The 23,258-nt window shown below is 30.7% G+C and overlaps 5 protein-coding genes across 5 annotated transcripts; 1 reads left to right on the top strand and 4 right to left on the bottom strand.

The window, feature by feature from the left end:
* Positions 1 to 279: 279 nt before the first annotated feature.
* On the bottom strand, positions 280 to 1,510 carry LOC135140963 (juvenile hormone acid O-methyltransferase-like). Its single transcript, XM_064071723.1, has 3 exons — positions 1,107 to 1,510; positions 783 to 1,063; positions 280 to 733 (listed from the first exon to the last, which is right to left on the bottom strand). Exons 1-3 carry the CDS (start codon positions 1,466 to 1,468, stop codon positions 534 to 536), a joined length of 843 nt encoding a protein of 280 aa, XP_063927793.1. The 5' UTR covers positions 1,469 to 1,510; the 3' UTR covers positions 280 to 533.
* Positions 1,511 to 5,374: 3,864 nt separating this feature from the next.
* LOC135140954 (juvenile hormone acid O-methyltransferase-like) lies at positions 5,375 to 6,582 on the bottom strand. Its single transcript, XM_064071712.1, has 3 exons — positions 6,204 to 6,582; positions 5,880 to 6,160; positions 5,375 to 5,830 (listed from the first exon to the last, which is right to left on the bottom strand). The coding sequence occupies exons 1-3, from the start codon at positions 6,563 to 6,565 to the stop codon at positions 5,631 to 5,633; spliced, it is 843 nt and encodes a 280-aa protein (XP_063927782.1). The 5' UTR covers positions 6,566 to 6,582; the 3' UTR covers positions 5,375 to 5,630.
* A 3,940-nt stretch (positions 6,583 to 10,522) lies between these two features.
* Positions 10,523 to 11,763, bottom strand: LOC135140906 (juvenile hormone acid O-methyltransferase-like). The gene is made up of 3 exons (XM_064071648.1): positions 11,352 to 11,763; positions 11,028 to 11,308; positions 10,523 to 10,978 (listed from the first exon to the last, which is right to left on the bottom strand). The coding sequence occupies exons 1-3, from the start codon at positions 11,711 to 11,713 to the stop codon at positions 10,779 to 10,781; spliced, it is 843 nt and encodes a 280-aa protein (XP_063927718.1). The 5' UTR covers positions 11,714 to 11,763; the 3' UTR covers positions 10,523 to 10,778.
* A 9,112-nt stretch (positions 11,764 to 20,875) lies between these two features.
* LOC135141052 (juvenile hormone acid O-methyltransferase-like) lies at positions 20,876 to 21,880 on the top strand. The gene is made up of 3 exons (XM_064071896.1): positions 20,876 to 21,268; positions 21,312 to 21,598; positions 21,644 to 21,880. The coding sequence occupies exons 1-3, from the start codon at positions 20,880 to 20,882 to the stop codon at positions 21,808 to 21,810; spliced, it is 843 nt and encodes a 280-aa protein (XP_063927966.1). The 5' UTR covers positions 20,876 to 20,879; the 3' UTR covers positions 21,811 to 21,880.
* Positions 21,835 to 23,233, bottom strand: LOC135141053 (juvenile hormone acid O-methyltransferase-like). Its single transcript, XM_064071897.1, has 3 exons — positions 22,407 to 23,233; positions 22,076 to 22,362; positions 21,835 to 22,025 (listed from the first exon to the last, which is right to left on the bottom strand). The coding sequence occupies exons 1-3, from the start codon at positions 22,769 to 22,771 to the stop codon at positions 21,835 to 21,837; spliced, it is 843 nt and encodes a 280-aa protein (XP_063927967.1). The 5' UTR covers positions 22,772 to 23,233.
* Positions 23,234 to 23,258: the final 25 nt, after the last annotated feature.

Here is a 23,258-nt window from a genome sequence, read left to right as displayed (position 1 = left end):
ATCTTCAAAACTATCGGACCGATTACTGTCAAATTTTATACGTGTACTATGAATATCATGCAGATGCAAATTTGCACAATCAAACATTACAATTTTTCGAGAAAGCTGTGACAGAAACTGTTTGTTTTAAAATGTAAGGTTATGTTTCTGTCAAATGAAATTCCAACGCCTCCTCCGAGTGATTGACCTTGTCTTTTAGTGACCATAAAATAATTTGAAATACTTACCACTTTAAATTATTCTTCGTTTCTCCACACGAATAATAGTGAAAAAAAAGGAAATGTTCGTTTTATTTATTTGATAATAGAAAAAATACACCACATTGATAAAAAATCCCCGTCCCCATAAAATATAACATATATATTTATAAAAAAATACCACATTTTCACCTCTGAGATTCGATAAATACCGATATCAATTATATAGCAGAAAAAATTGACTTTAGCGGATAGTATTTGTATCAACCACCCCTACCAAAGTCAACTCCACCAACTATACATTTGTACTTAGTCAGATACTCGTCAATACAACATCTACACCGGTTTAGAAGCTACAGCGACAAACAACTTATAAGGAACGTGAATTTTTTCCTCGTTATTATTATTATCGTTGTTAGTCGTTTCGATGGTAATAGTTTCGAGATTTTTCACTTCGTTCAGATAATCCTCTATGTAGTTACCGATTTCGTTTTCTGGAATTTTCTTAATAAAAGGATTCACCGCTTCAGCCGACTCTACAACAAAAACTCACTACTTTGACACCGGAAAAGCCAAATTCCATACTTGCCATGACGGAAAAGCTCGGAAAAGTGTAGGTGCGATCTTCCATACGACACACCCGGATTAAAAAACCCTCTTTTTTTAGGATATCCTCGAGCTCGGTTTCTGGATTTTCCGAATGGTGATAGGGGGAGATGTATCGTTTTAGATTCGTCATGTAGCTGCACCACTTGTTCGATTTCGCCATCCTCTCGTAGACGTCGTAGATGGGGTTGCTGGCCAAAAACGTGACCAGGATTTCTCCCCCAGGTTTCAGCATGTCGAACATGTTCTTCATGGCTTGTCTGAAAGCGATTTTCAGCGATTGCAGACTTTGTAAGGACTCACCTCTGCTCGACGACCCAGTGGAGGCAATAGAACGAGAAAATGTGGTCGAAGAAGTCGTGGAATTCCGGGAGGATGGTAGTCGAGGATATGTCCAACGCGACGAAGTCGATTTTGTCGCTCTTGTAGCGACTCCTGGCGAAGTCCACCATCTCCTCGGACACGTCCGTCCCGACCAGCTTGGCGAAGTCGTGGGGGATTTCGGGCAGCAGCACGTCGAAGAGGACGTCCCCATCTCCCGACCCTACGTCCAGCACCACCTCGTCGCTCCTCCACTTCACCAGCCTCAGGTAGTTGTCGACGACGAAGCTCGCGTCGGTTTTCTGCAATCCGTTGTACCTGGAGTACAGCGACGCTCTGTCCATTTTGGAAAATCGTCGAGCTTCGCCTCGCCTTGACTACGAATCCGATTTGATCCTCCGAGCTTTTATAAGTTCGAGGGGGGCGAACCAGAATTTTCATTTCAGCGCACCTCAAACAAACCGAGTCGGGCCGATTTCCCGCAGATTTGCACATGATCCAGAAAAACGATTTTTTTAATTTTAGCATTTTCAATTTTACGATTTTTGATGTTTTGATTTCTTGAATTATTTTTTTTTAATATGTATTTCAGCTTTCCCATCTTTCAAATTTTCGATTTCTCGTCACCTCGATTTTTCGATTTTTCAAAGTTTTCGACTTTTCGTTAATTCGATTTCTCAATTTTGCAAATATTTCAATGTTGGGAATTTTTCCACTTCAAAGATTTTTCAAATTTTCGGTTTTTCATTTTTTAAATTTTAGATTTCTTGCTCGATCTTTCGAGTTTTTTTATTGTTAGATTTTTAAAATTGTTGATTTTTCGATGTTTCAGTATTATTTGACTTTTTATAAATTTTACAATTTTTCGATTTTTTGATTTCTTGTTTTCTCGATTTTTCGATTTTTTAATATTTTGATTTTTTGTTTTTTTGCTTTTTTGATTTTTCAAAACTATTCGATATTTTAAATTTTAGATATTTCGATTTTTCGATTTTCCATTTCCTCCTTTTTTTTATTTTTTAAAATTTTTAAGTTCTAAATTTTCCATTTTTTTTTGTGTTTTGATTGCTCGGAGATCTTTCTGGTTTGCTCAACTTCGCTTTGAAATTTTTCGGGTTTTCAATTTTTCATTTTTAAAATTCTTCACATCTCGAATTTTCAATTTTTCGATTTTTCAGCTACTCGGTTTTTCAATTTTTCGGTCGCTCGATTTATTCAGATTTCAATATTTTGAATTTTCAATTTTGCGATTTTTCCATTTACTTATGGGTTTTTTAAATTTAAATGTCTCAATTTTCAATTTTTCGATTTTGGGCTATTTCGATTGCTGAATTTTTCGAATTTTTTACTTCTCGACTTCTCGATCTTTTTGTGTTTTAGATTTTTCACTTCCTTATTGTTTCTATTTCCCGATCTCTCGCTTTTTCACCTTCGCTTTTAGATTTTTCCGGTTTTCAATTTTTCGTTATAAAAAATTCTTGATTTCTCGAGTTTTCAATTTTTCGGTTTTTAAATAAAGTAGTTGATTTTTCGGTCCCCGATTTATCCAAATTTCGATATTTTGAGTTTTCAATTTTTCGATTTCTACATTTACTCAAGGTTTTTTTAAGTTTAAATGTTTCAATTTCGATTTCTCGGATTTTTGATTTCTCGATTTTTGAGTTTTTCGTTTTTTCTAATTTAAGAATTTTTGTGTTAGGTTTTTCCTTAATTTTTCGGTCGTTCGATTTATCCAAATTTCGATATTTTGGGTTCTCAATTTTGAGATTTTTACATTGATCGGTTTTAACTTAAAAAGGTTCAATTTCAGATTTTTCGATTTTTCGATTTTGGACCATTTCGTTTTCTCACTTTGATTCTTCGAATTCTAGACTTCTCAATTTCTAGATCTTTTGATATTTCGTTTTCACCATTTTTCAACATTTCAGTTTTGTAGTTTTCCAATTTTTCGATTTTTCAATTTTTAGAGTTTTCAAAATTTCGATTTTCCGTATTATTAAGTTATCGATGTTTCGATTTGATTTTCGACTTATCAGATTTTTTAATTTGAAAGTTTCTCAATTTTTCTTTTTTTCAACTTATCGATCTTTTGATATTTTGATATCTAGATAGTTTTCAACTTTTTAAATTATGAAAATTTTCATTTTTTTAATTTCTATTTTTTCAGTTTTACGGTTTTTGATGTTTCGATTTCCCGAATTATTTTTTTTTAAATATGTATTTCAGTTTTCCGATTTTCCGATTTTTAAAAATTTTCGACTTTTCGTTTATTAGGTTTCTCAATTTTTCAACATTTCAATTTTGGGCATGTTTCAATTTCTGGGATTTTTCAATTATTCGATCTTTTGATTTTTGAAATTTTAAATTTTTTTGATATTTCGATTGCTCGGTTTCTGTACTTCTCGGATCTCGATTTATCGGTTTTTTCAATTTTCGATTTTTAAAATTTTTGATTTTTCGAATTTTCAAAATTATTTGATTTTTTAAATTTTAGTTGTTTCAATCTTACAATTTTTCGATTTTTTTTTTTTTTTCACGATTTCTAAATTTTCCGATCGGTTAATTTTCCAATTTTCGATTTTTCGTGTTTTCGATTTTCCGACTTTTCGATAATTCAATCTTCCGATTTCTCTATTTTTGAATTTTTCGATTTTTTGATCTTTTGATTTTTTACTTTTTCGATTTTTCAAAATTATTCGATATTTTAAATTTTAGTTATTTCGATTTCTCGATTTACCAGTTCATTTTTTCCATTTTTCAATTTTTCGATTTTTCGATTTATCCAGATTTCGATGTTTCAATTTTTCAATTTATTAATCTTCGACTTATCGGATTTTTTGATATTTCGATTGCTCGGTTTCTGTCTCCTCGGATCTCGATTTATCGGTTTTTTCAATTTTCGATTTTTAAAATTTTTGATTTTTCGAATTTTCTAAATTATTTGATTTTTTAAATTTTAGATATTTCAAACTTACAATTTTTCAATTTTTTGATGTTTTTTCGCAATTTCTAAATTTTCCTATCGTTTAATTTTCCGATTTTCGATTTTTCGAGTGTTCGATTTTCCGACTTTTCGATTATTCAATTTTCCGATTTCTCTATTTTTGAATTTTTCGATTTTTTGATTTTTTACTTTTTCGATTTTTCAAAATTATTTGATATTTTAAATTTTAGTTATTTCGATTTCTCGACTTACCAGTTCATTTTTTCTGTTTTTCAATTTTTCGATTTCCCGATTTATCCAAAATTCAATGTTTTGATTTTTAATTTTCCAACTTTTCGATTTTGACCTTTTGATTTTTCGTTGTTTTAGTTTTTCAAGTTCAATTTCTCGATTTCTCGTTTCCTCGGTTTTCGATTTTTCAATTTTTCAATGTGTCGATTTTTCAGTTTTTCGATTTTTTAAATTTAAAATTTTTCAATTTCTTGATTTTTAGCTTCTTGGCTTTCTCGAATTTAAATTTCTTAATATATATTTCAGTTTATCGATTTTACGATTTTTTTTTTAATTTTTCGACTTTTCATTTTTTGGAAATTTTTCAATTTCTGGATTTTTCAATTTTTCAATATTTTCGATTTTATAAATTATGTTAAAAAATAACACACAAACTTGTGGTTTACGAACTCGTGTTGAATTTTGATCCTAAATATCGAGATTTTCTGAAAAAAAAAATCGATTTCTCGTTTTTCAATTTTTCGATTGCTTAAATTTCCAATTTCTTAAGTTTCCGACGTTTCAGGTTTGGGATTTTTCAATATTTTGAATTTTCAGTTTTTTGATTTTTTGGCTTTTAGATTTTTTCAGATTTAACTTTGTCGGTTTTTTTAATTTTCGATTTTTGAAATTTTTGATTTTTCGATATTTCAAGATTATTTGATTTTTAAATTTTGCAATTTTTCAATGTTTCAAATAGGTTTCCCGTTTCCGCCCGTCTGTCTCTCTGCCTGTCTGCCCATCGTCTGCGTCGATTTTTGTTAGACAAATAATCTTCAAAACTATCGGACCGATTACTGTCAAATTTTATACGTGTACTATGAATATCATGCACAATCAAACATTACAATTTTTCGAGAAAGCTGTGACAGAAACTGTTTGTTTTAAAATGTAAGGTTATGTTTCTGTCAAATGAAATTCCAACGCCTCCTCCGAGTGATTGACCTTGTCTTTTAGTGACCATAAAATAATTTGAAATACTTACCACTTTAAATTATTCTTCGTTTCTCCACAAGAATAATAGTGAAAAAAAAGGAAATGTTCGTTTTATTTATTTGATAATAGAAAAAATACACCACATTGATAAAAAATTCCCGTCCCCATAAAATATAACATATATATTTATAAAAAAATACCACATTTTCACCTCTGAGATTCGATAAATACGGATATCAATAAGTATAGCAGAAAAAATTGACTTTAGCGGATAGTATTTGTATCAACCACCCCTACCAAAGTCAACTCCACCAACTATACATTTGTACTTAGTCAGATACTCGTCAATACAACATCTACACCGGTTTAGAAGCTACAGCGACAAACAACTTATAAGGAACGTGAATTTTTTCCTCGTTATTATTATTATCGTTGTTAGTCGTTTCGATGGTAATAGTTTCGAGATTTTTCACTTCGTTCAGATAATCCTCTATGTAGTTACCGATTTCGTTTTCTGGAATTTTCTTAATAAAAGGATTCACCGCTTCAGCCGATTCTACAACAAAAACTCACTACTTTGACCCCGGAAAAGCCAAATTCCATACTTGCCATGACCGAAAAGCTCGGAAAAGTGTAGGTGCGATCTTCCATACGACACACCCGAATTAAAAAACCCTCTTTTTTTAGGATATCTTCGAGTTCGGTTTCTGGATTTTCCGAATGGTGATAGGGGGAGATGTATCGTTTTAGGTTCGTCATGTAGCTGCACCACTTGTTCGATTTCGCCATCCTCTCGTAGACGTCGTAGATGGGGTTGCTGGCCAAAAACGTGACCAGGATTTCTCCCCCAGGTTTCAGCATGTCGAACATGTTCTTCATGGCTTGTCTGAAAGCGACTTTCAGCGATTGCAGACTTTGTAAGGACTCACCTCTGCTCGACGACCCAGTGGAGGCAATAGAACGAGAAAATGTGGTCGAAGAAGTCGTGGAATTCCGGGAGGATGGTAGTCGAGGATATGTCCAACGCGACGAAGTCGATTTTGTCGCTCTTGTAGCGACTCCTGGCGAAGTCCACCATCTCCTCGGACACGTCCGTCCCGACCAGCTTGGCGAAGTCGTGGGGGATTTCGGGCAGCAGCACGTCGAAGAGGACGTCCCCATCTCCCGACCCCACGTCCAGCACCACCTCGTCGCTCCTCCACTTCACCAGCCTCAGGTAGTTATCCACGACGAAGCTCGCGTCGGTTTTCTGCAATCCGTTGTACCTGGAGTACAGCGACGCTCTGTCCATTTTGGAAAATCGTCGAGCTTCGCCTCGCCTTGACTACGAATCCGATTTGGTCCTCCGAGCTTTTATAAGTTCGAGGGGGGCGAACCAGAATTTTCATTTCAGCGCACCTCAAACAAACCGAGTCGAGCCGATTTCCCGCAGATTTGCACATGATCCAGAAAAACAGGCGATTTTTTTAATTTTAGCATTTTCAATTTTACGATTTTTGATGTTTTGATTTCTTGAATTATTTTTTTTTTAATATGTATTTCAGCTTTCCCATCTTTCAAATTTTCGATTTCTCGTCACCTCGATTTTTCGATTTTTCAAAGTTTTCGACTTTTCGTTAATTCGATTTCTCAATTTTGCAAATATTTCAATGTTGGGAATTTTTCCACTTCAAAGATTTTTCAAATTTTCGATTTTTCATTTTTTAAATTTTAGATTTCTTGCTCGATCTTTCGAGTTCTTTTATTGTTAGATTTTTAAAATTGTTGATTTTTCGATGTTTCAGTATTATTTGACTTTTTATAAATTTTACAATTTTTCGATTTTTTGATTTCTTGTTTTGTCGATTTTTCGATTTTTTAATATTTTGATTTTTTGTTTTTTTGTTTTTTTGATTTTTCAAAACTATTCGATATTTTAAATTTTAGATATTTCGATTTTTCGATTTTCCATTTCCTCCTTTTTTTTATTTTTTAAAATTTTTAAGTTCTAAATTTTCCATTTTTTTTTTGTGTTTTGATTGCTCGGAGATCTTTCTGGTTTGCTCAACTTCGCTTTGAAATTTTTCGGGTTTTCAATTTTTCATTTTTAAAATTCTTCACATCTCGAATTTTCAATTTTTCGATTTTTCAGCTATTCGGTTTTTCAATTTTTCGGTCGCTCGATTTATTCAGATTTCAATATTTTGAATTTTCAATTTTGCGATTTTTCCATTTACTTATGGGTTTTTTAAATTTAAATGTCTCAATTTTCAATTTTTCGATTTTGGGCTATTTCGATTGCTGAATTTTTCGAATTTTTTACTTCTCGACTTCTCGATCTTTTTGTGTTTTAGATTTTTCACTTCCTTATTGCTTCTATTTCCCGATCTCTCGCTTTTTCACCTTCGCTTTTAGATTTTTCCGGTTTTCAATTTTTCGTTATAAAAAATTCTTGATTTCTCGAGTTTTCAATTTTTCGGTTTTTAAATAAAGTACTCGATTTTTCGGCAACCAGTTTTTCGATTTTTCGGTCGCCCGATTTATCCAAATTTCGATATTTTGAGTTTTCAATTTTTCGATTTCTCCATTTACTCAAGGTTTTTTTAAGTTTAAATGTTTCAATTTCGATTTCTCGGATTTTTGATTTCTCGATTTTTGAGTTTTTCGTTTTTTCTAATTTAAGAATTTTTGTGTTAGGTTTTTCCTTAATTTTTCGGTCGTTCGATTTATCCAAATTTCGATATTTTGGGTTCTCAATTTTGCGATTTTTACATTTATCGGTTTTGAGTTAAAAAGTTTCAATTTCAAATTTTTCGATTTTTCGATTTCGGACCATTTCGTTTTCTCAATTCTTCGATTTTTCGAATTCTAGACTTCTCAATTTCTAGATCTTTTGATATTTCGTTTTCACCATTTTTCAACATTTCAGTTTTGTGGTTTTCCAATTTTTCGATTTTTCAGTTTTTAGAGTTTTCAAAATTTCGATTTTCCGATTTATTAAGTTATCGATATTTCGATTTAATTTTCGACTTATCAGATTTTTTAATTTGAATGTTTCTCAATTTTTCTTTTTTTCGACTTCTCGATCTTTTGATATTTTGATATCTAGATAGTTTTCAACTTTTTAAATTATGAAAATTTTCATTTTTTTAATTTCTATTTTTTCAGTTTTACGGTTTTTGATGTTTCGATTTCCCGAATTATTTTTTTTTAAATATGTATTTCAGTTTTCCGATTTTCCGATTTTTAAAAATTTTCGACTTTTCGTTTATTAGGTTTCTCAATTTTTCAACATTTCAATTTTGGGCATGTTTCAATTTCTGGGATTTTTCAATTCTTCGATCTTTTGATTTTTGAAATTTTAAATTTTTTGATATTTCGATTGCTCGGTTTCTGTACTTCTCGGATCTCGACTTATCGGTTTTTTCAATTTTCGATTTTTAAAATTTTTGATTTTTCGAATTTTCAAAATTATTTGATTTTTTAAATTTTAGTTGTTTCAATCTTACAATTTTTCGGTTTTTTATTTTTTTTTCACGATTTCTAAATTTTCCGATCGGTTAATTTTCCAATTTTCGATTTTTCGTGTTTTCGATTTTTCGTGTTTTCGATTTTCCGACTTTTCGATAATTCAATCTTCCGATTTCTCTATTTTTGAATTTTTCGATTTTTTGATCTTTTGATTTTTTTCTTTTTCGATTTTTCAAAATTATTCGATATTTTAAATTTTAGTTATTTCGATTTCTCGATTTACCAGTTCATTTTTTCCATTTTTCAATTTTTCGATTTTTCGATTTATCCAGATTTCGATGTTTCAATTTTTCAATTTATTAATCTTCGACTTATCGGATTTTTTGATATTTCGATTGCTCGGTTTCTGTACTCCTCGGATCTCGATTTATCGGTTTTTTCAATTTTCGATTTTTAAAATTTTTGATTTTTCGAATTTTCTAAATTATTTGATTTTTTAAATTTTAGATATTTCAGACTTACAATTTTTCAATTTTTTGATGTTTTTTCGCAATTTCTAAATTTTCCTATCGTTTAATTTTCCGATTTTCGATTTTTCGAGTGTTCGATTTTCCGACTTTTCGATTATTCAATTTTCCGATTTCTCTATTTTTGAATTTTTCGATTTTTTGATTTTTTACTTTTTCGATTTTTCAAAATTATTTGATATTTTAAATTTTAGTTATTTCGATTTCTCGACTTACCAGTTCATTTTTTCTGTTTTTCAATTTTTCGATTTCCCGATTTATCCAAAATTCAATGTTTTGATTTTTAATTTTCCAACTTTTCGATTTTGACCTTTTGATTTTTCGTTGTTTTAGTTTTTCAAGTTCAATTTCTCGATTTCTCGTTTCCTCGGTTTTCGATTTTTCAATTTTTCAATGTGTCGATTTTTCAGTTTTTCGATTTTTTAAATTTAAAATTTTTCAATTTCTTGATTTTTAGCTTCTTGGCTTTCTCGAATTTAAATTTCTTAATATATATTTCAGTTTATCGATTTTACGATTTTTTTTTTAATTTTTCGACTTTTCATTTTTTGGAAATTTTTCAATTTCTGGATTTTTCAATTTTTCAATATTTTCGATTTTATAAATTATGTTAAAAAATAACACACAAACTTGTGGTTTACGAACTCGTGTTGAATTTTGATCCTAAATATCGAGATTTTCTGAAAAAAAAAAATCGATTTCTCGTTTTTCAATTTTTCGATTGCTTAAATTTCCAATTTCTTAAGTTTCCGACGTTTCAGGTTTGGGATTTTTCAATATTTTGAATTTTCAGTTTTTTGATTTTTTGGCTTTTAGATTTTTTCAGATTTAACTTTGTCGGTTTTTTTAATTTTCGATTTTTGAAATTTTTGATTTTTCGATATTTCAAGATTATTTGATTTTTAAATTTTGCAATTTTTCAATGTTTCAAATAGGTTTCCCGTTTCCGCCCGTCTGTCTCTCTGCCTGTCTGCCCATCGTCTGCGTCGATTTTTGTTAGACAAATAATCTTCAAAACTATCGGACCGATTACTGTCAAATTTTATACGTGTACTATGAATATCATGCACAATCAAACATTACAATTTTTCGAGAAAGCTGTGACAGAAACTGTTTGTTTTAAAATGTAAGGTTATGTTTCTGTCAAATGAAATTCCAACGCCTCCTCCGAGTGATTGACCTTGTCTTTTAGTGACCATAAAATAATTTGAAATACTTACCACTTTAAATTATTCTTCGTTTCTCCACAAGAATAATAGTGAAAAAAAAGGAAATGTTCGTTTTATTTATTTGATAATAGAAAAAATACACCACATTGATAAAAAATTCCCGTCCCCATAAAATATAACATATATATTTATAAAAAAATACCACATTTTCACCTCTGAGATTCGATAAATACGGATATCAATAAGTATAGCAGAAAAAATTGACTTTAGCGGATAGTATTTGTATCAACCACCCCTACCAAAGTCAACTCCACCAACTATACATTTGTACTTAGTCAGATACTCGTCAATACAACATCTACACCGGTTTAGAAGCTACAGCGACAAACAACTTATAAGGAACGTGAATTTTTTCCTCGTTATTATTATTATCGTTGTTAGTCGTTTCGATGGTAATAGTTTCGAGATTTTTCACTTCGTTCAGATAATCCTCTATGTAGTTACCGATTTCGTTTTCTGGAATTTTCTTAATAAAAGGATTCACCGCTTCAGCCGATTCTACAACAAAAACTCACTACTTTGATCCCGAAAAAGCCAAATTCCATACTTGCCATGACGGAAAAGCTCGGAAAAGTGTAGGTTCGATCTTCCATACGACACACCCGGATTAAAAAACCCTCTTTTTTTAGGATATCTTCGAGCTCGGTTTCTGGATTTTCCGAATGGTGATAGGGGGAGATGTATCGTTTTAGGTTCGTCATGTAGCTGCACCACTTGTTCGATTTGGCCATCCTCTCGTAGACGTCGTAGATGGGGTTGCTGGCCAAAAACGTGACCAGGATTTCTCCCCCAGGTTTCAGCATGTCGAACATGTTCTTCATGGCTTGTCTGAAAGCGACTTTCAGCGATTGCAGACTTTGTAAGGACTCACCTCTGCTCGACGACCCAGTGAAGGCAATAGAACGAGAAAATGTGGTCGAAGAAGTCGTGGAATTCCGGAAGGATGCTAGTCGAGGATATGTCCAACGCGACGAAGTCGATTTTGTCGCTCTTGTAGCGACTCCTGGCGAAGTCCACCATCTCCTCGGACACGTCCGTCCCGACCAGCTTGGCGAAGTCGTGGGGGATTTCGGGCAGCAGCACGTCGAAAAGGACGTCCCCATCTCCCGACCCTACGTCCAGCACCACCTCGTCGCTCCTCCACTTCACCAGCCTCAGGTAGTTGTCGACGACGAAGCTCGCGTCGGTTTTCTGCAATCCGTTGTACCTGGAGTACAGCGACGCTCTGTCCATTTTGGAAAATCGTCGAGCTTCGCCTCGCCTTGACTACGAATCCGATTTGGTCCTCCGAGCTTTTATAAGTTCGAGGGGGGCGAACCAGAATTTTCATTTCAGCGCACCTCAAACAAACCGAGTCGGGCCGATTTCCCGCAGATTTGCACATGATCCAGAAAAACAGGCGTTTTGTTATTCAAAAAAGCGCACCTTTCACCTACGTTTTGTCTTTTTTAACAATGCGGGATATTTTTAGGCTGGTGGATGGCGAGAGCGGGCCTAAATCCACTCGTAAATGAGTGAATGAACTGACCACTACAACATATAAGAGTTTAGGACCCACGAATTCAACCGGTCATCCAACTCGCCCAAAACGAGCAAGACGTTTTTAAAAAAACGTAATTGTGTCTGGTCAGGGCTGCTGCATTTTTTCGGAATGCCGCCGAGTGCATCTTACATTACGTTTTTTTGTCCAAAAATCATTGCGGCCGGACTGGTTCCAGCGGGGCGAGGGGTGGCGCGGACGACCCTCCAATGCTGATTAGAATAGGATAGGTTAGTACCGGCTGGACGACTACTCGCGAATAGAATCATAGTCACAATAATTTTATTAATACCAAGGAGATAAACAGGCACTTTTGACTTTCATCAAACAAACAAATGGAATAAATACAACTCAGCTTGTATCAGTTGATCTTTAATGATCAAATAACACAGAACTTGTTTTAATTTCGTTAAAATTTTGGATCACTGTTTTCAGGCCACCCTTTAACTAATGGATATATCATCCTAGGATTCCTAGAAAAGGCTATGGCATGTCGACGATTAAACCACACTGATAAATGTCAAAAAGTGAAAAATATAGAAGTGAAAATGGCGGACACCTTTTAATATTATTATTATTATTATTATTGCTATGAGTGTGAAATCACAAGGAAAATTAGTACAAAATTAACTAATTAAATATTAAGTAATTGACATTAAATTGGAATAAATTCTCAAAATGTTGCCCATTTTATTGTTATTAATTTCTTCTGTTATTCCTCAACCTTGGTTCCTCCAAATTCTTGATAGCCGTTCGATAAATAATGTTCTTACGGTTTTCAAAAAATTTCGATAACATTGAAAAAACAAAATATAAAAAATGGAAAAAGTGAAAAATCCAGAAATTCAAAAATTCCCAAAACTTGAAAAATTGAAAAATTGAGAAATCGGGAATTTGATTAATCGAGAAATCGAAAAAACGAAAAGTCCAAAACGTATTCAAGAGTTTAAAGTCGGGAAATATCACTATTTTAGCTATAAAATTAAAAAAATTGGAAAACTAAAAAAGCAACAACAAAACTAGAAATCAAAAAATCGGAACGTTTTAAATTAAAAAATTTCTCTAACTCTCAATTTTTCGTTTATTTGATTGCATGATTTTTCGATTCTTCCATTTTTTGATTTTTGATATTTCAGTCATTTAATTTTTCAAGTTCTCAATTTTAGATTTTTCGTTTTTTATCGATTTTCAATTTCTTTTTTTATTCTCACTTTTTCGATTTCAAAGTTCTCGATTTCTTAATTTTTCCAATTTTTAATGATTTTTCTATTTTGAATTTTTTAATTTTCCGCTTCTTCGATTTTTCGTTTCATCAATTTTTCGATTTTCGATATTTCGATTTTTTGTTTTTTCGATTTTTCGATTTCTCAATTTCTCCAATTTCCATTTTTTCTATTTTCGATTTCTCGATTTTCAGTTTCCCGATTTCTTAATTTTTCCAATTTTTATTTTGAATTTTCGATTTTTCCAATTCTCAATTTTTCGTTTTTTGATTGCATGATTTTTCGCTTCTTTGATTTTTCGTTTCATAAATTTTCCGATTTTCGATATTTCGATTTTTTGATTTTTCGTTTTTTTATCGACTGCTCGTTTTCTCAATTTTTCGATTTCCGAATTTTCGATTTTTCAATATCTCAGTTTCTTCATTTTCTGATTCTGCATTTCTCGATTTCTCGATTTCTTAATTTTTCGAATTTTTATTTTGATTAAATAGGAAGAAAAAAAAATCTTAAATTATAAAAATGTCACTATTTTAGCTGTAAAATTTAAAAAATTGGAAAATTGAAAAAGCAAAAAAAATAGAAATCAAAAAATCGAAACCTTTTGATTTAAAAAATTTCTCAAACTCTCAATTTTTCGTTTATTTCATTGTGTGATTTTTCGATTCTTACATTTTTTGATTTTTGATATTTCGATCATTCAATTTTTCAAGTTCTCAATTTTAGATTTTTCGTTTTATATCGATTCTCAATTTCTCTTGTTTTTTATTCTCATTTTTTGGATTTCAAAGTTCCCGATTTCTTAATTTTTGCCAATTTTTATTTTGATTTTTCGATTTTTTTCAATTTTTCGTTTTTTGATTGTATGATTTTCCGATTTTGAATTTTTGAATTTTCCGCTTCTTCGTTTTTTCGTTTCATCAATTATTCGATTTTCGATATTTCGTTTTTTTGAGTTTTCGATTTTTCGATTTCTTAATTTCTCCAATTCCCATTTTTGTATTTTCGATTTCTCGATTTTCAGTTTCTCGATTTCTTAATTTTTCCAATAATTTTTATTTTGATTTTTCGATTTTTCCAATTCTCAATTTTTCGCTTTTTGATTGCATGATTTTTCGCTTCTTTGATTTTTCGTTTCATAAATTTTCCGATTTTCGATATTTCGATTTTTTGATTTTTCGTTTTTTTATCGACTGCTCGTTTTCTCAATTTTTCGATTTCCGAATTTTCGATTTTTCAATATCTCAGTTTCTTCATTTTCTGATTCTGCATTTCTCGATTTCTCGATTTCTTAATTTTTCGAATTTTTATTTTGATTAAATAGGAACATCAAAAAATCTTAAATTATAAAAATGTCACTAATTTAGCTGTAAAATTTAAAAAATTGGAAAACTGAAAAAGCAAAAAAACTAGAAATCAAAAAATCGAAACCTTTTAATTTAAAAATTTCTCCAACTCTCAATTTTTCGTTTTTTGATTGTATGATTTTTCGATTTTGAATTTTTGAATTTTCCGCTTCTTCGATTTTTCGTTTCATCAATTATTCGATTTTCGATATTTCGATTTTTTGAGTTTTCGATTTTTCGATTTCTTAATTTCTCCAATTCCCATTTTTGTATTTTCGATTTCTCGATTTTCAGTTTCTCGATTTCTTAATTTTTCCAATAATTTTTATTTTGATTTTTCGATTTTTCCAATTCTCAATTTTTCGCTTTTTGATTGCATGATTTTTCGTTTCATAAATTTTCCGATTTTCGATATTTCGATTTTTTGATTTTTCGTTTTTTTATCGACTGCTCGTTTTCTCAATTTTTCGATTTTCGAATTTTCGATTTTTCAATATCTCAGTATCTTCATTTTCTGATTCTGCATTTCTCGATTTCTCGATTTCTTAATTTTTCGAATTTTTATTTTGATTAAATAGGAACATCAAAAAATCTTAAATTATAAAAATGTCACTATTTTAGCTGTAAAATTTAAAAAATTGGAAAACTGAAAAAGCAAAAAAACTAGAAATCAAAAAATCGAAACCTTTTAATTTAAAAATTTCTCCAAATCTCAATTTTTCGTTTTTTGATTGTATGATTTTTCGATTTTGAATTTTTGAATTTTCCGCTTCTTCGTTTTTTCGTTTCATCAATTATTCGATTTTCGATATTTCGATTTTTTGAGTTTTCGATTTTTCGATTTCTTAATGTCTCCAATTCCCATTTTTTCTATTTTCGATTTTCCGATTTTCAGTTTCTCGATTTCTTAATTTTTCCAATTTTTATTTTGATTTTTCGATTTTTCCAATTCTCAATTTTTCGATTTTTGATTGTATGATTTTTCTCTTCTTCCATTTTTCGTTTCATAAATTTTCCGATTTTCCATATTTCGATTTTTCGATTTTTCGTTTTTTATCGACTGCTCGTTTTTTTTTTCTCAATTTTTCGATTTCCGAATTTTGGATTTTTCAATATCTCAGTTTCTTCATTTTCTGATTCTGCATTTCTCGATTTCTCGATTTCTTAATTTTTCGAATTTTTATTTTGATCAAAACATCAAAAATCTTAAATTATAAAAATGTCACTATTTTAGCTGTAAAATTTAAAAAATTGGAAAACTGAAAAAGCAAAAAAACTAGAAATCAAAAAATCGAAACCTGTTAATTTAAAAATTTCTCCAACTCTCAATTTTTCGTTTATTTGATTATGTGATTTTTCGATTCTTACATTTTTTGATTTTTGATTTTTCGGTCATTCAATTTTTCAAGTTCTCAATTTTAGATTTTTCGTTTTTTATCGATTCTCAATTTCTCTTGTTTTTTAATCTCATTTTTTGGATTTCAAAGTTCCCGATTTCTTAATTTTTGCCAATTTTTATTTTGATTTTTCGATTTTTTCAATTTTCAATTTTTCGTTTTTTGATTGTATGATTTTCCGATTTTGAATTTTTTAATTTTCCGCTTCTTCGGTTTTTCGTATCATCAATTTTTCGAATTTAGATATTTGGATTTTTTGATTTTTCGGTTTTTCGATTATTGATTTTGATTTTTAAATTTTTACTCCAATTCCCATTTTTTCTATTTTCGATTTCTCGATTTTCAGTTTCTCGATTTCTTAATTTTTCCAATTTTTATTTTGAGTTTTCAATTTTTTCCAGTTCTCAATTTTTCGTTTTTTGATTGCATGATTTTTCGATTTTTGGGTTTTTGCATTTTTCGCTTCTTCGATTTTTCGTTTCATAAATTTTCCGATTTTCGATATTTCGATTTTTCGTTTTCTATCGACTGCTCGTTTTCTCAATTTTTCGATTTCCCAATTTTCGATTTTTCAATATCTCACTTTCTTCAATTTTTGATTCTGTATTTCTCGATTTCTGGATTTTCAATTTCTCGATTTCTTATTTTTTGCGAATTTTTATTTTTATGAAATAGGAACATAAAAAAATCGTAAATTCGAAAAATATCACTAGTTTAGCTATAAAATGTAAAAAATTGGAAAACTAAAAAAGCAACAAAAAACCAATTTTCAGTTTTTCGTTTTTTGTAGAATGTTTCAATTTTTGAATTTTCCGCTTCTTCGATTTTTCGAATTTCGACATTTCGATTTTTTGATTTTTCAGTTTTTCGATTATTCATTTTGATTTTTCAATTTCTCCAATTCCCATTTTTTCTATTTTCGATTTTTCGTTTTTTATTGATTTCTCGATTTCTTAAATTTTCGAATTTTTATTTTGATTAAAAAGGAACATCAAAAAACCGTAAATTCGACAAACGTCACTATTTTAGCTGTAAAATTTAAAAAATTGGAAAAATGAAAGAGCAGAAAACTAGATATCAAAAAATCGAAAAATTTTAATGTAAAAAATGAAATTTTGAAAAATCGAAAATTGAAAAATCTCAAAACTGAAACGTCAGAAAATTGAAAAATCTAAAAATTGGAAAGTGGAAAAACCGAGAAACCGAGAAACAGAAACTGAAAAATTGTAACTTCGAGAAATCGAAAAGCAAAAAAATCGAAAAATTTAGAAACCGGAAAACCCAAAAGCAGGAAGTCAAAAAATCCAAAAATTGAGAAACCGAAACATCGAAAAAGTAAAAAGTCTAAGATATAAAAATTCGAAAAATTGAGAAATAGAAAAATCGGGAAATTGGGAGATTTATAATTTAAAATGTTATGAAAAATCAAAAAAGTAACGAACAAAAAAAAAACAAAAATTAAATTATCGAAAAATTAAAAAATCGAGATATTGAAAAATCCCAAAACTGAAAAACTGAAAACTTGAAAAATCGAAAAATTGGAAAATCGAGATATCTAAAATTCAAAAAATCTAATAATTTTGAAAAATCGAAAAACTAAAAAAAAAAATTAAAAAACTAAAAAACTGAAAAATTTAGATATTAAAAAATCTCAAAAATGAAATATCGAAAACTCAAGTTTTTAATCGAAAAGTCGAGAAATCGATTCATCGTGAGATTGAGAAATCGAAAAATCGAAAAATCGAAGATTTAGAAACGCCAAAAATTGAAAAGCTCAAAAATCGAAAAATTCTAAAATCGGGATATCTAAAATTTAAACTATCCAAAAAGTAAAAAAAATCAAAAAGTTTAAAAACATAAAAACTCGAAAATCTAGATATTAAAAAATCCTAAAAATGAAACATCGAAAACTTGAGAAATCGAAAAGTCAAAAAATCGAGAAATCGAAAAGTTTCAAGATTTACCTAGAAACGCCAAAAATTGAAAAACTGAAAAATCAAAAATTTAAAAATGGAAAAATTGATAAATCGTAAAACTGAAATACCGAAAATTGAAAATCGGGAAATCGAAATATCTACAATTTAAAATATTTTGAAAAAAAAAGTAAAAAACAGAAAATTAAAAAAATCGAGATATTGAAAAATCTCAAAACTGAAACATTGAAAACTTGAAAAATCGAAACATGAGAAATGGAGAAACGGAAAGCCGAAAAATCGAAAAATCTAAAAATTAAAAACTGGAAAATTTGAAAAATCGAAAAATCAAGACATCAAAAAATGAGAAAATTGAAAAATCACAATATCTAAAATTTAAAAAGTCTAATAATTTTGAAAAATCGAAAATTAAAAAAACGTTAAAAACTAAAAAACTGAGAAATCCAAAAATTGAAAAATCGAGAATTCAAGACATCAAAAAAATCGAAAAATTGTAAAATCGATATATTTAAAATTTAAAATATCGAATAATTTTGAAAAATCGAAAAAGTAAAAAAAAATTAAAAAGTTGAAAAACCTAAAAATTCAAAAATCTAGATATAAAAAAAAACCCAAAAATAAAACATGGAAAACTTGAGAAATCGAAAAATCGAAAAATTAAAAAATCGCAAAATCGAGAAATTGAAAAATCGAACACACGCCAAAAAAAATTAAAAAATGGAAAAATTGATAAATCGTAAAACTGAAATACCGAAAATTGAAAAATCGAAAAACAAAAAAATCGAGAAATCGAAAATTCGAAAAATCGGAAAATTAAGAAACAACGAATTGAAAAATCCCCAAATAAAATGTCGAAAAAATTGAAAAACGAGAAATTGAAAAATCAAAAATTTGAAAAATCCAAAATTAAAAAAACTAAAGGAAAAAAAAATCGAAAAATTGAGCAATTGAAACATCAAAAAATCCAAAATTTAAAAAATCGAAAAATCTCCAAAACTGGAAGGTTGAAAAATTGAGAAATCGAATAAACGAAAACACGAAAAATCGAGATGTCGAAAAATCGAAAATTCAACAAACTGAAAAATCCCCAAATTGAAATACCGAAGAATTGAAAATCGGGAAATCTAAAAATTAAAAAAAATGTTAAATTAAAAAATCTAGAGAAAACGGAAAGACGAAAAATCGAAGAAATTAAAAGATCGAAAAATTAAAAAATCTAGAACTCAAGACATCCGAAAATTGTAAAATCGAGGTATCTAAAATTTAAAATATGAAATCATTTTGAAGAATCAAAAAAGCAAAAAAAAAAAAAAAATCAAAAATTTTAAAACCTAAAAACTTAAAATCGATTCATCGTAAAATTGATTTAGAAATTCCAGATATTGAAATGCTGAAAAATCGAAAATTTAAAAATGGAAAAATTGATAAATCCTAAAACTGAAATATAGAAAATTGGGAAATCGAAAAATAAAAAAAACGAAAAATAGAAAATTCGAAAAATCGGGAAATTGAAGAAACAACAAATTACAAATTTCCAAACTGAAAAATCGAAAAATTGAAAATCGGAAAATCAAACATTTAAAAAATTGAAAAAACTGAAAAATTAAAATCCGAGAAGTAAAAAAATCGAAAGATTAAGCAATCGAAACATCAAAAAATTTAAATTTAAAAAATGAAAAATTGAAAAATATTGAAAAATCGAAACATCGAAATCTGAATAAATCGAGAAATCGAAAAATTTAAAAACCAAAAAATCCAAAATCAAAAAGTCAAAATATCGAGTAACCGAAACATCAAAAAAAGTGAAAAGTTTAAGATTTGAAAATTGGAAAAAGGAAGAAATGAAACATCGAAAAATCGAAATATCTACAATTTAAAATATCGAATAATTTTGAAAAATCGGAAAAGTAAAATTCAAAAAGAAACGAAAACTGAAAATCGAAAATCTGAGAAATCAAAAAATCGAAAAATTAAGAAATCAGAAAGTCAAAAAATCGGAAAGACGTAAAATTGAAAAGTCGAGAAATCATGACATTAAAAAATCGAAAAATTGTAATATCTAAATTTTCAAAAATTTTAAAAATCAAGTAATTTTGAAAAATCGAAAATTCAAAAATTTCAAAAAAAAAAAAATCGAAAAATTTTGAGATCGCAAAAGTAAAAAATCAAAAAAGTTGAAAAATCGAAAAACTGAAAAATCTAAATATTCAAAAATCCCAAAACTCAAAAATCGTAAAATTGAAATATCGAAAAATTGAGAAAAATTAAAAATAAAAAAAATCGAGAAATCGAAAATTCAAAAAATCGTGAATTTGAATAATCGACATAATCGAAAAATGTGTTATTCAATTTTGTTTTTTTTAAATCGCGATGTTTTTGATGAAAATTTAATATTGCTTCACAAACCACATGGTCATGAAACCTCGAGAAAACACGAAAGTATCCAGCCGCCTGGTGCAATCGCTTACAACACCTCCTTAGCTCACACTCAAGAAATAAAAACGATGAGCAAAGGGTCGCGAAGAGGTCCTTGCGGCGCAAGCAGCGGCCAGATTCCGTGAGAGGAATGTTAACGACCTTTCTCAAAATTTCTCTCGGCTAGCTGAAAATGGAAAGAACCTAGATTTGTTTCGATGGCCCGAGATGGACCAGGACCGTGACCCTATTACAAATAGAAAGTACTAATAGGTTCAAATTTAACCCAATTGGGGGCCGGTTTGCCGTGGTTTTAGGAAAGTCGGCGGCCGGCGTGAAAATGACAATCGGAAGTGACCCTGACTTTTCTCTGGTGGCTTAAGCGGAATCGTGTTCGAGCCACTGCGAGAACGTATACACCTATCTAAAAAAATATGCCTAGCTTGTGACGCACTTCGTTTTTTGTTAAAAGATATCTACACTACTGACGACTAAGGTCAAAGAAAAAACGTTATCAGTAGTTGCAGTGTTATTTAGTAAAATCGCAATGCAGTCAATACGCTGTTCTAGAACCACGAAAATGAACGAAGACCCTGCTCTGTACTCAAAACACTGTCGCCGGCAAAAATTAGACGCCAACCATTTCCTTGATACTTATTTCAGACTGCTAGATGTGAAAAACGACGCTATAATTTTAGACGTGGGTTCGGGTGATGGTACAGTAACCCTTGAAGCTCTACTTCCACGCTTACCCAACTTCAGCAAACTCGTCGTTTCCGACGTTTCTGAAAAAATGGTACAATTCGCCAGAGGCAGGTTCAACGACGCCCGAATCCAAACCGTTCGGATGAACATCGCCGACAACAACGACAGTTTCACAGGTTATTTCGACCACATTTTTTCGTTTTATTGCTTGGACATGGTTCCAGAAGAGAGGTAAGTGCAACCACTGTATTGTCCAATTTCACAAGTGTTCCAGGACCCCTCAAGCCATACGAAACATCTTCGAAATGCTAAAACCTGGAGGAAACTTTTTCGGGACGCTTATAGTGGATGCAACCCTTTACAAATTTTGCGATAGCATGATCCAGGACAACAAGTGGCCACGGGCTATGGCAGATTTTCTAAAAGTTATTTCCCACTACCGAGACTCGGACAACCCCGAAGACAAGTTTAGATTTTTTTTGGAAAACGCAGGCTTCGAGGTTCAAGTTTGCAAACACGAGAAACGAAATTTCACGTATGTGGGTTTCAAGAATTTTTTGGGTACGACGAAGTTGTGATTTTTCGAGGGTTAATGGCTGTTTTTAGATTACGCTTTGTCGATTTTTCCTGTTCCGAAGGTTTCGCAAGAGGAACGGGCGAAATTCGTTGAAGATTTTGAAGACACTGTTAGACAGCGCAATTTTGATGATATTGACAACGTTCAGTTTTTTTATAGCGTTTTGGTGGTTTGTGCCTCAAAACCTGGTAAATAAATTGTTTAGTTAGTTAAGTTTTGTTTAATAGAGTGGTTTAGACGCACAAGCAGTCAACATTGTGTACATTTTGTGGATTTTTTCGCCCCCATTGTCACCCTTTTCCACGATAATTTTCTTGTGGGTGAAAACCTGTCTCTTGTACTCTTCGATAAAGCTCGGACGTTCGTTTTCTGGAAGGGTTTTAATAAATGGGTTGACCGAAAATCCCCAGTCTGAAATTAGGGTAATCAGTTAGAAAAATCCCCAAAATTTATTTAGTTACCCAAAAATTGTGAAGTGCTGGAATAAACGTAACACCGCTCCTCAGTTTCGCAAACCTTAACCAAAAACCCAGTTTTTTCCAGAAAGTTCTTTAGCTTGTCAGCTGGATTTTCAATATGGTGGTAGGGCGAAATCACCCGTTTCACATTCCCCATGAAAGGGGCCCATTTTTCCATTTTCGCCATGCTTTCGGAAAAGTCGAACAACGGCCCTGTGGCTATAATCGTGACCAACGTGTCGCCACCAGGTTTCAACAAGTCAAAAATGTTCTTCCAAGCTTGTTCTTGCCTGAAAAAAAAAATTCAAAAATGTTAATATCATGTGTTCGTTACCTGTTTTCGTCCGCGACCCATTGCAAACAATAAAAGGAGAAGATGTGGTCAAACTGTTGGTGTAAAGATTCTGGAACCACCACGGATATGTCCATTAGAAGACAATCCAGTCTGGAATCTTCACACCTTTCCTGGGCGAATTTCAACATCTGAGGCGATATATCCGAAAGGGTAAGTTTGTGAAAATTGGTTGGTAGTCTGGGTAGTAGGACCTCTATAGAGACTGATCCTTCCCCAGCACCCACATCCAAAATTTTGTCACCATCGCGCCAATTTAACAAATTTGAATATTTGTCCAAAATATAGGCAGCATCTGATTTTTGTAAATTGCTGTGTTTGGAGTAAAGAACAGCGTCGTCGTTCATTTTTCTCAGATAAATATGTAACTGTTTGTTTTGTGTGTTGTTTTTGTGATTTGTATCAAGTCATTTTTGACGCCAGAGACGAATTCGTGCAGATTGTTACGTGTAAAGTTGGTTGCAGAATCTCATACTCTGTACTCCTTTGACATAAAAACACCCCCATTTACGCCAAAAAAAGTAACTTTTTAGTGCTCAGTTGTACTAATTGTGGCAAATATCAGAGTTATGGTGCTTGGAAACATTAAATAGTCGTTACGGTCCTTTTATTTTTCGTTTTTGCTCATGACCTGGTCAACTTTATCACAACAGAACAGAATTCGATGAATAATAAAAACCAACTATTTTGCATCTATAATAGTTTCCCATTCATAACTTAAAACAGTTTTGCAAACCTTGAAAATTAACATTTCAATTAGTTTTTAGCAGGTTGACACTTGTAAGGTGTCAATTGGCTCCAGTCTCCCCTACATAGTAACGTTTTTGAGGTTGG

The sequence above is a fragment of the Zophobas morio genome, unplaced genomic scaffold, assembly GCF_036711695.1.
Source record: "Zophobas morio isolate AGI-343-1 ecotype UQ-CSIRO unplaced genomic scaffold, CSIRO_AGI_Zmor_V1 ptg000041l, whole genome shotgun sequence".
NCBI lineage: Eukaryota > Metazoa > Arthropoda > Insecta > Coleoptera > Tenebrionidae > Zophobas > Zophobas morio.
This window is presented reverse-complemented; position numbering and strand designations above follow the sequence as displayed.